Source organism: Pristis pectinata, chromosome 3, assembly GCF_009764475.1.
Source record: "Pristis pectinata isolate sPriPec2 chromosome 3, sPriPec2.1.pri, whole genome shotgun sequence".
Lineage (NCBI taxonomy): Eukaryota > Metazoa > Chordata > Chondrichthyes > Rhinopristiformes > Pristidae > Pristis > Pristis pectinata.
Window position 1 is genome coordinate 125,810,215 of NC_067407.1, and position 12,085 is coordinate 125,822,299.

The 12,085-nt window shown below is 42.6% G+C and overlaps 2 protein-coding genes across 6 annotated transcripts in view; both read left to right on the forward strand.

Moving 5' to 3' along the window:
- Positions 1-2,252, forward strand: part of LOC127568052 (alpha-actinin-2-like) — a 78,768-nt gene extending 76,516 nt beyond the window's left edge. For all 4 annotated transcript variants that reach the window (XM_052011310.1, XM_052011311.1, XM_052011312.1 and 1 more), the window contains one exon: positions 561-2,252. In XM_052011310.1, the coding sequence (XP_051867270.1) occupies positions 561-719 (159 nt within the window). In that variant the 3' untranslated portion in view covers positions 720-2,252. The remainder of the gene's footprint in view (positions 1-560) is intronic.
- A 1,922-nt stretch (positions 2,253-4,174) lies between these two features.
- The window catches only part of mtr (5-methyltetrahydrofolate-homocysteine methyltransferase), a 55,050-nt gene continuing 47,139 nt past the window's right edge, over positions 4,175-12,085 (forward strand). The window contains exons 1-3 of one of the 2 annotated variants that reach the window (XM_052011305.1): positions 4,175-4,520; positions 7,584-7,795; positions 10,024-10,113. In XM_052011305.1, coding sequence (XP_051867265.1) covers positions 4,484-4,520; positions 7,584-7,795; positions 10,024-10,113 — 339 coding nt within the window. In that variant the 5' untranslated portion in view covers positions 4,175-4,483. The remainder of the gene's footprint in view (positions 4,521-7,583; positions 7,796-10,023; positions 10,114-12,085) is intronic. The other variant, XM_052011306.1, reaches the window with a different exon arrangement.

Consider the following 12,085-nt stretch of genomic DNA (forward strand, 5'->3'; position numbering starts at 1 on the left):
GAGTACTTATTGTCAAGGGGTACAGTCACGGGTACTCTCTGGTACCTCACTCTTACCCCTTCCCCCTCCTGACTGACCCACTTGCCTGACTCCCATGGTCCTGGTGTGACCACCTGCCTATAACTCCTCTCTATCATCTCCTCACTCTCCCTGACCAGACGCAGGTCATCGAGCTGCATCTCCAGTTCCCTAACACGGTCCCTCAGGAGCTGCAGCTCGACACACTGGGTGCAGATGTAGCCTTCCCGAAGGCATATCTCCACAGTACTGTAATGAATGTTGTCAAAAGCACATAAAACTGATGAGAACAATTACTAAAAGTGGAGAGAGAGGAAACAGTGTTCTGCCGATTATAGGAATGAATGTACATCTGTCAGACTTTCGAATTTATTATTATGGGAGCTCATTTATATGTATGGGTGTACATAAGTCAGGCATTCGTATCCCAGGGACAGCGTGCTTGTAGAAATTTTGTCATTTCAGAAAGTAAGAGCTTTTCAAGGAAAATTTTGGAAGACATTAATAATCTTTTAAAGAAAAACACTTTTTTTTCCACACAGCCTTACATTCTTCCTGAGGAATTGCGTCGAGAACTGCCCTCCAAACAGGCTGAATACTGCATTTCCAGCATGCCACCCTACAGAGGGCCAGGCAGTGTACCAGGAGCCCTGGACTATGTCTCATTTTCAACTGCACTGTATGGCGAAAGCGACCTGTAATAAAGAATTTAGACAGTCTTTTCTTTCTTTCCAAAGCCTGAATATTTTAGTGATTGAAAGTGTAGATCAATGAATAACCTTGTGTGCAATATTAGAAGTGAATGTCTAAAAGTGACATAGTGCTGTGTGTAGCACTAGAAAAATGAAGTAGGTCAGCCTGGTATAAGTTGTATTAATGTCATTTTGGGGAAAATCCATTGGAATTTGATGAAACTGAATACATACGTGTGACTGCAAAATCTGATGCATAAATCATATTTTAAAATTTGAAAATTTAACCTTCCTGGTATTAAAACTGACTCATAGGTGACTTACTTGATAGAATTGTTCATGAAACACACAAAATTACATTTCTAATAATACTTTTAAAATAAGTAGTTCATACTCCTATTACAGTATTTCCACGAAAAAGCTGATTATTCATCATTACTTAAGTACTCTGTGACAGCAATCAAAAGGTAAAATTATGGACCAGTTGTGAGTACAAAAACATCTGATTGTTTAGCAGTGGGGATGTAGCTCAGTGGAAGAGCGCATGCTCTGCATGGATGAGGCCTCGGGTTCAATCCCTGGCATCTCCACACTGGTGATCCTGAATTACTCTAAAGGGATGTGGTCTGGGTGCGGGTAGATGGGACTAAGCAGAAGACCAGGCAGCATGGAAAGATGGGCCCAAGGGCCTGTTTATGTGCTGTGGTTCTCTATGACTCGATAACACTGTGCATACCTTTCTCTTTGCTACCTGCTGCTCACCTCAATCCTTCATTCCCATCAATCCTTCAAAAATAAAAAAAATGCAGATGCTGGAAACCTTTAGTAAAAACAGAAAATGCTGGAAACGATCAGCAGGTCAGGCAGCATCTGTGGGAAGGGAAACAAAGCTCATTCTGAAACATTCACTCTGTTCCTCTTTCCACAGATGCTGTCTGACCTGCAAAATGTTTCTAGCATTTTCTTTCTTGCTTCAGTCCAATACGTTGGTGAATCTATCTGGTTCTAACTTGAAGCTGCTAAGAATGTTTGGCTGCACAAGGTGGTGTGTATTCTGTGCTGTATACTTGCCTTTCCTCTCTGTAAATTGATTAATTTAATTTGTCTGCTCCCCTTATCCCTCCTAGGCTTAGGTTCTTAGCCCTTTTCCTTCGTAATATTTGATTGTCAAATGTATGGACATTAAAAACCACAGTGAAAGATTATCAACCTGAAATGTTTCTCCACAGATACTGCTTTATCTGCTAAATATGTAAACCAGTGTTTTGTCCTATTTCAAATTTCCGGCATCTGAAATAGTTTGCTTTGTTGGGTTTAGTATATTGAGCACCTCGGCAATATTTTCACTGGGATTAAATATGACTGTGTGAAATGATGTTTGGTCGCCCGTTTTACATTTTCATTGGAGTGGAAATGAAAATCAGGAGATATGTGAAGTACTGACTCGTTATCATCTGTTACACACATTGTATAAAGATCTGTCATTCTTCAATCATTAGAATGAATTCCCAGTCTCTGAGATTGTTCTTTTTCAGTATTGGATTTTACAGATTATGCTTCCTGGCATTTTAAAAGTATGTTCCTTTTTTTAAAAAAGGACATTGTAAGTCCTTACAGTTTGTTGGGGGGGTGGGGGGTGGAGGAGGGAATTAGAAAAACACTTCCCCACATACTTTACAGGAATGGAAAATTTCACAAAGTAGTAAAATGTTCCAGTGACTTCAGCCCTTTGTCCCTGTAAAGATACTTGTAAAATATCACAACATGTTTTTATCCTTACTGATGTTTGAAACTTTATTAAAATGAATACTTGCTTAACTGGCTGACTCTGTTACCTTATTTCATAGGTCCATTTACTATTGCATTATCACTTAATTTATATAGTAGCTGATGCCTTGCTGCAAACAGAACACTAAACAGCTATTTACTCCAAGCTTTAACAGCATGGCTATAAACTATACACTTGTGGAAACTTAAAAACTGCTCTCTTGAATTCTGTATTGTTTATTGACAATGATATAACTCAGACATTTGAATGCAAAGAACATGAATTTCTGTGTAGCTGCTCCAGTTCTATGACCCTCACTTCAGAAGGGGAGATGGGAAAAGAAAAATGGATGGAATTGAGAAGGACAAACAAAGAATAAGAAATATAAAATTGTATGAGGGCTCATATCAATGGATGAAGGATCTTTTACCTGAAACACTAACTGGTTTCTTTTTCTACAGATGCTGCTTGACTACCTGAGTTCTTCCAGCATTTGGTTTTGTTTCAGATTTCCAGCATCATCAGTTTTGTTTTCCATGTTCTCCAACTTCCCCAAAGCAACACCTACATCCCAGGGTCCTAAATTGAAACTTGTGTCTACGTGAGCTTGTGCGTATAATTTACTGGGTTAGATTTTCCAGTAGTACTTTTGATGCTGGATATAGTCTCTGGATATTTGCCCGACGACCTTCCATCAAATGTATACTGATGAAAGGTCATCTATCTGAAATATTAACTTTGTTGCTCTCTTCATATATGCTTGCTGCTATTTCCAGCATTTTCAATTTGAATTCCATCATGTCCAGTTGTTTGATTTCTAATTGTAGGAAAGATGCGACAGTATTTAAAAATACAGAGGCGGTTTACAAGGATTGCTGTTGGGATTGGAAAACTAAACCTATGAGGAAGGATGGGAAAAGCTGGTGTTTTCTTTGAAACTGAGGAGGCAGATGAGATATTTAATTGAGGTGCTCAAAATTACAAGGGGCTTAAAATTATTTTCCTTACTGAGGTGAGTCAAAAATGTGGGGGCATGGATTTAAGGAGCATATGCATTAACAACAGGAGCAGGCCACTCTGCCCCTGAAGCCCCTTCTGCCATTTAATAACATTGCGGTAGATTTGATTACAACGTCAAGGTAGAAAGATGAGAGGGGAGAAGAGGAAAAGTACTTTCATCCCCGGTGCAGGCAGAAATCCTCATCACCCCTAGACAGTACCCAATGTAACTGCACTGTGTAATGAATTGACCTGTACGATCGATATGGAAGACAAGATTTTCACTGCACCTCGGTGCAAGTGACAATAATAAACCGATACCATATGCACCCGAGAAGCCGTGCCCCGCAGGGCTGCGGCTCCTGAGCGGGGAGGTGGGAGCAGTGCACGGACCCCGGGACCCTTCCTCCGCGTCCCAGCTAGGGACTGTGGCGCATGCGCGGTCACATCTGAGCGACAGAAATTGCTCATGCGCAGTAGCCTTCTGATGGGCCGGCGTTGCCGCTCGGGCATGGACTAGTGCGAGGAGAGGTTGAAGTGACACCTGCGCGTTGTTCGCACAGGGAACGAGTAGAGCGGTGGCTGCATACTGGAGCAGCGCTTTTCAAATGGAGCAGAACGTTCGGCCGGGACGAACAAGAACGGCGTCTGGTTATCGGAGGAGAGCGGGAGGGGCGGGGGTGGTCGGAATCGCGCCTGCGCACTGGGGCAGAGCGGAGGGCTGAGGGCGGGCAGGAATCGCGCCTGCGCACTGGGGCAGAGCGGAGGGCCGGCGGCGGGCTGGAATGGCGCCTGCGCACTGGAGCTGCCGACCCGGGCTTTGGGTGAGGGGAGGAAGTTGTTGCCGGAGCAGCGTGGCGGCGGGGATGGGTTTGCTGCCGGCGAGCTGGTCTCAGGGAGAATCTTCACAGTGCTGCTGATCGCGGGAGTGAGCGGAGCCCGGGCTCTGGGCTGCGCCCGCTGCTGGACGTGGCTGAAAGCTGCGAGGCTGGCGGACGGAGGGCACATGGCGCCAGCTTTCGCGACGGGATCGGAAGGAGCCGGTAGGTCAGGGTGGGCCGGCCGGGGGGTGAGTGGAGGGTGCAGGACCGGGGGAGGGGTGTGAGCGGTGGGTGCAGGACCAGGGGCACAGGGCAACAGGTGAAGGGAAGGGCTGCAGGTGAGGGTTCCTCTCCCACACCTCGTTGTGGCTTTCGTGCAGAAGCGATGTGTTTCAGATCATATTAGTTTATTGCACATACACCAAGGTGCAGTGAAATTCCTTGCTCGCATGAACTCACAGAGTAAACAATATGCATGGGTAATCATAAATAGAATGATGCTCGCAACACAGCAGAATGGTGCAAAGATAGAAGTGCAAATCTTAAGTAGTGCAGAAAGAAATGCCAAAGTGACAATAGCAGAATAACTGGGAGAGGTGGAATTAAGATAAGATAAGAGATAAGATATCTTTATTAGTCACGTGTACATAGAAACACACAGTGAAATGCATCTTTTGCGTAGAGTGTTCTGGGGGTAGCCTGCGGGCGTGGTGACACTTGAGGGCTGCCCCCAGGACATTCTACACAAAAGATGCATTTCACCGTGTGTTTCGATATACATGTGACTAATAAAGATATCTTATCTTATAAGTATCGCCATGCTTCTGGCGCCAACATAGCATGCCCACAACTTCCTAACCTGTATGTCTTTCGAACGTGGGAGGAAACCGGAGCACCCGGAGGAAACCCACACAGACACAGGGAGAACGTACAAACTTCTTACAGACAGTGGGTGAAATTGAACCCAGGTCTCCGGCGCTGTAAAAGCATCACACTAATCGCTACACTACCATGCAGAGGAATATGGTAGCACCACCAGGAAAGGGGTGTGAAAAGGGTGATTTGATTGGTTCAGGGATCTGATAGGAGTGGGGAACAAGCTGTTCTTGAGTCAGCAAGCTGTCACAAACCAGCAACAAAAGAAACACACTGAGCATGATTTAGTGTTAAAAACTATTTTATTAATCACTACTTATGATAATACGTAAAATAAAAGTAAAAATGTTAGTATGTTAGAATTCAAAAATGTTAAACCTCGAACGTTAACCCCAAAACTAAACTCGTCGTGTGTGTGTGTGACAAAGTCCAAAACTCCCAGTTCCTGAATGGTTCTTAAAGTTCAGTTCCGCAAGCCATAAGGTGAAACATGAGCAAGGGCTTCTTCAACAACCACCGTTGTCTGAAGATAAGATGTAGATGTAGAAAAACATAGAGAGAGTACATACGAAATCCAAATGTTCCACGATGGAACCCAAACGACACTTCAGTGTTTACTCGGTAGTGACTTCCTCACCCCGAAAAGCATCCGAACCGTGGTCGTCCACACACAAATACCTGTTTCCTTCTACAGGTCAGCAACAAAGTGAACTCCACCGGATTACTTCCAACTTCCATACATGGATTTCAGTGGCAAACACAGTTATTGTTTCTCATCCATCGATAGAGAAAACAAGCAGGCTGGTGTCTCTCTCCCTTCTCTCTCTCTCTCGCTCTTCTTCTAACTTCTTCAACCACGTCATTACGTCCTTTATCTTCTATTGACGTAAGCACGCCCCACACACACATACACACACACTCTCTATCTTAAAGGGACTTTCACTGAGTCCGTAACAAAGCAAGGCAGCATCCATAGAGCAACGAAGTTAATGTTTCAGGTCCTGCTGGTGGCTGCTTTCTACCACAATCCGGAAGATATATTCTCATTTTACATTTACATTTACAGGGATGCAACGCAACTGGTGGTTCCTTCCTTCAAGTGTGTTGTTATTCAGAACACTTGTTTGTTCTTTCAAATGGATATAAAAATGTTTTGGTCCAAGTGTTGACATTCAGCCAACAACATTTCAAAATACACTATTTAATCATGTATATTGCTGTTTTGGATCCTTGCCATTTATAAATTGGCTGTTCTATTTTGTAACATAAAATGTGTTACCTGTAAAACTTTGGTATGTCCTGAGATCATTAAAAATATTACACAAGTGTAATTTTTACTGTGATTGTGGCACTGATAGCTTTGGAAAAAAGTGTGCTGTAATCTTAATTTGTGCATTTTATCACCAATTTTGACCTGATGAAAATTTCATTAACAATCTTTTGATGAAGTCTGATCATGACTATCAGTTGTTGAAGTGTAGAATTAATTTCTGATAAATCCAATTAATTATTCATTTTATTGTTAATTACTGTAAAAACTCTTTAATGCTGAGGAATTTTTGTACTTAATCCTGCACACAGATCTTATTTTAAAGGCTTTGTATGCACTCACCAAGTATCATTTTGCTTCAGTTGTTTACATTATTATTCTGAATTGAAAGGCTCCACTACAAACTTGAACTCTGATGTGGTCTGACACTTTAGTATGGAAGTGCTCTAGTGTGAGATCAAATGCAAAATTAATCTCTGCTTGCTCAGGACTTTGAGTGTACTCTGTTAGACGTGCATTTGAATGGCAGGAAGTCCGCCTGATCACCATTTTTGCCACAGCTATCAACTCAGTATTTTTTTTATTACCTTTTGTATGCATCAATTGGTTATTGGTTTGCCGCGTTAACAGTGGTGTCTGAACTTCAAAGAAATCTTTTGTCTCTGCGGTGACGTGGGATGCCATAAACATAATAAAATGATAAATAAATATGCTTTCTTGAGGGGATAGTTCAATGCCATTAACTTAAATATACTTTAGTCACTGAATATTTGGCATCTCAGCTCCAGCAAGTCTTTCAGTTTCTTCCACTGTGCTGGCAGCTACTTATCCACTTTTGGAAGAGCCGCACTTTCATTCACTTAAATATCGGAAAGATCAAGAAATACATTCAGATTCTGAACTCAGTTCCCAGTGCCTCCATCTCACTAACTTCATTTCCTTGCCATCGACCATTCCTTAATTGATCTCCCCTGAGCTAAATTGTATTGAATTTCACCTTCAGCTGAGGATCAACTACCACATCCTCCCCATCTTGACATCTGTAATACATTTATCTCATGTTCAGGACCTGGTGCGTTTTTTTAAAATGTATATTCTAACTTGCTCTTGATTTTAAAAATAAATTATCTTAATTCTAGAAGTAAGGAACTGTCCTCAAGATGAACTTAAAACAATTCTGCAAAAGCGCATCATGGTGCTGGATGGAGGGATGGGTACCATGATTCAACGATGTGAACTTGACGAAGATGATTATCGTGGTGAGGAATTCAAAGATCATCCTAAGCCTTTAAAGGGGAATAATGACCTTCTCAGTATAACACAATCTGACGTTATCTGCAAAATTCATAAGGTATGGCATACACCTTCGTCTTGGATTGAAGCTACAGGAATTGTAATTGACAGACTTCTTTTTAGTAGTTATAAACCATTAACCCATCTTTATGGGGACAGAAATCATAAACATTCTCTACTTCAATTATGTTGCTGCCGTTCAGTCCTGATTGGTTTCCCCAAAGGGAAAAGAAAATATCATTCTGAGACCGCAGGATCTGAGTTTTGCAGCTCATCAGATCGGCAGGTTTTGTGCAGATATGAGCAGAGAAGCAAGATAAGAATACCTTTATTAGTCACATGTGCATCGAAGCACACAGTGAAATGCATCTTTAGCAGAGAGTGTTCTGGGGGCAGCCTGAAAGTGTCGCCACACTTTTGGCGCCAACATAGCATGCCCACAGCTTCCTAACCCGTACATCTTTGGAATATGGGAGGAAACCGGAGCACCTGGAGGAAACCCATGGAGAGGACGTACAAACTCCTTACAGACAGCAGCTGGAATTGAACCTGGGTCGCTGGCACTGTAATAGTGTTGCGGTAACCGCTACACTACTGTGCCTGCCCACGACCAGGAGGACTGGATGTTTGGCCTGGAAAACAACAAGGGGGAAGCAGCACTGAGAATCGAGCATCAAAGTTGGAGGATCATTACTTTTGGTGAACACTTTTTTTGTCTACTTTTCCGTGCTACTTTCTTTTCCTCCGTTTGTCCGTCTCCGTCGTTCTTCTCCAACTCTCTTTCTCTTTGCTAGTGCTTGTGCCATTACCCTTTTTGGAATACAGGCTGACAATAAGAAAGATAGAAATGGAGGGAGGGAGAGATTCACCATCATGGGAAGGAAGTGAGAGCCAAGGGCCTGAAAAGTCCTGGAGTGAATGAAGCAGATATGCCTCTGTGTTTGAAAATGGAACAGAGGGGGATTTTAAAACATTCTTAAATACTTGAAAAATTAATGTACAGCACACGTGTTTGTGTGCATCAAATGCACTGCAGCAACTCAACAAGGCACTTTCAACATTATCTCACAAACTTCTGACTTCTACAATCTAGAAGAGTTGGAGGTGGGGGAAAGGGCAAGTAAATGAGAACATCACTATATGCAAATTCCTCTCCAAGCTGCAATGGTAGTGTGGTTAGCATAACACTATTACAGTGCCAGTGACCCGGGTTCAATTCCCGCTGCTGTCTGTAAGGAGTTTGTATGTTCTCCCCGTGTCTGTGTGGGTTTCCTCCGGGTCCTCCGGTTTCCTCCCACATTCCAAAGATGTATAGGTTACGAGTTGTGGGCATGCTATGTTGGTGCCGGAAGTGTGGCGACACTGCGGGCTGCCCCCAGAACACTACACAAAAAGATGCATTTCACTGTGTGTTTTGATGTACATGTGACTAATAAAGATATCTTATACACCTTTCATTCTTGGGTCATTATTCTTGATTTCCTGCTCAACAGTGCTGTGCACCTTCACTGAAAGGATTTCAGTGGTTCAAGAAAGTGGCTCACCTTCTCGGGTGGTTAGATATGGGCTTTTAATGTTCGCTGTGCCATTGAAGGTAGTATGATGAGAATGAATGAAAGTGAGATTTATAAAAACAAAAGATGCTGAAATCTGGAGCAATACACAAAAAGTGCTGGAGGAACTCAGCAGGTCAGGCAGCATCCATGGAGGGACGTTTCAGGTCGAGACCCTTCATCAGGACTGGAAAGGAAGAGGGCTGAAGCCAGAATAAGAAGATGGGGGGGGTGGAAGGGGAGCAGCACATGCAGGCAAGGGATAGGTGAGTTCAGGTGATAGGCGAGACCAGGTGAAGGGGGGGGGGTGCAAGATGTAATAAGCTAAGAGGTGATGGGTAGAAGAGGCAAAGGGCTGAAGAAGAAGGAATCCGGAAGGAGAGGGCAGTGAACCATGGAATAAAGGATGGGGAGAGGAGATGGGCAGGTCATCGAGGTGGGGCAAGGGAGCCACAGGAATAAGGAGTGGGGGGGGGAGAAGAAGGGCTGGGGTTACCAGAAGTTAGAGAAATCGATGTCAAGGCCATCAGGCTGGAGACTCCCAAGGCAGAGTATGAGGTGTCGTTCCTCCAACCTGCGTCTGGCCTCAATGTGGCAGTAGAGAAGGTGTAGAGCAAAAATGAATAAGAAATAGTAATTTCCCAAAAGTTGACTTAAAAAGTGTAACACCATTACTTTTTAAATAATAAAAGATTTTATTTCCTTTTCTCAGCAAAGTGTGTTTCTAATTTAGGAGTATTTGCTGGCTGGAGCAGATATTGTGGAGACAAACACCTTCAGTAGTACGAGAGTTGCACAAGCTGACTATGGATTGGAGCATTTGGTAAGAAATCTTGTGATAACTGAAATTGGATGCCATTGACAAAAAAAAAATGTGGGGAGAGAATATCATTTTTTTTCATTCAAAATGCTTTTCTTCCCTGCTTCAAAGAGATGTTGTTTATATGGTTAACTTTAGCTCTCCCGGAGCAGTGAAAGGAGAGGAGGGCTGGAGTATGGAAAGCAAAGGCTATTCTCAACCTGCTCAATGTTTCTTCTGCCAGGCATCCAAGACACGGTATTGGTTTATTATTGTCACTTGTACCGAGGTACAGTGAAAAACTTGTCTTGCATACCGATCGTACAGGTCAATTCATTACACAGTGCAGTTACATTGAGTTAGTACAGAGTGCATTGATGTAGTACAGGTAAAAACAATAACAGTACAGAGTAAAGTGTCACAGCTACAGAGAAAGTGCAGTGCAATAAGGTGCAAGGTCACAACAAGGTAGATCGTGTTATTGCTTGATTATAGAATAGTCCTCTTTTTGTGTACTGTGGCTGTCTCAAATTAGTGGTGTAGGAGTTTTCAAAGTTATGGTTGTTATTTACAAACTTGTGCTATTTGTACAAAATAGCAATAATATTTGCCTTGCATGTGACTTGTGTTTAAAGTCATTAAGGAAGCTAATTTCTGCAAGCATGTGAGTGAGGATCAGCTGTTGGCTAGAGTTTCACATGAAGAGTATCATAATTTATCTTTTCTTTCTATTTCGGCCTCTGGGAGTGAAGGACAAACCCAGTCTGACCTGCCAGACATGTCTTCCAGCTCCGCATTTTACAACTCCTGCAGCCTTTTTCTGTATTCTTTTGTTCATGTTCTCACTCTTTAACAAACTTCAGTCTCCATTCTGACAAAGGGTCTTTGATCTGAAACATTAACTCTTCCTCTGCCCACAGATGTGGCCTGATCTGTTGAGTATATTCAGTGTTTTAAGTTTTATTTTAGATTTCTAGCATCTGCAGATATTTTTGATTTTCATTCCTCTAATCCATGCCCTGTCTACTAATGGGAACTCAACTTACCTTAGCTAAACTCTTCCTGAACTTTTTTTCAACTCCCCAAACACCTGAGCTCGAGGAGATCTCTTTGAAAAATCTTTGCTCCCAAGGGCACTCTTCATTTTGGATTTGAGGAAGGTGCATGTGGCATAGCCAGTAGAGCCGCTGCCTCACAGCTCCAGTGACCCTGGTTCATTTCTGACCTCCTGTCTTTGTGGAGGTTGCATGTTCTCCCTGCCACCAGGTGGGTTTCCTCTTCTATCCCATAAATGTGCAGGTTGGAAGGTTATTTGACCACTGTAAATTGTCCCTGGAATGGTAGAATCTGGGGAGACTTGATGGGAATATGGGGAGAATAAAATGGGATTAGTGTACATGGGCACTAGATGCATGGCATGGACTCAGTGAACTGAGGGGCCTGTTTCTGTGTTCTGTGCTGTGTGACTATTGTGATGAGTTGACTCCCTCCAGATATTTATTTTAATTAAGTTGTTTCAGAGGCACTAACAGTGCAATTTTTTGGCTTGGTTGGAAGAAAAACTAAATGGTCAGAATTTTTTTCCACTTGTAGATTGTTGCTTCAACATGCTCCCTCATAATCCTGCTCATGGTGACATTTTATTTTGCTTTTCAAAATTATCTTCCCGTAAATCCTTACCTGTTCAATAATGCTGATGTTCCACAAATACTTGGACCTCGTGGAATGCCGCATAGGAAAAGAGTAAATATCTCTTGTAGGCACAAGAGACTACAGATGCTGGAATCTGGAGCAACAAACAATCTGCTGGAGGAACTCAGCGAGTTGAGCAGCATCTCTGGTTTGAAAAGAATTGTCCATTTATTGTGCATTTGATGATACAGGATATCACATTCATAGCCAATGTGGCCTAGAGCAAATATCCATATGTATTGCAGAAGTCATGTTATTGCCATTATCAGGTTAGATCTGTTCAACTCAATGAAGCTAAGTTAAT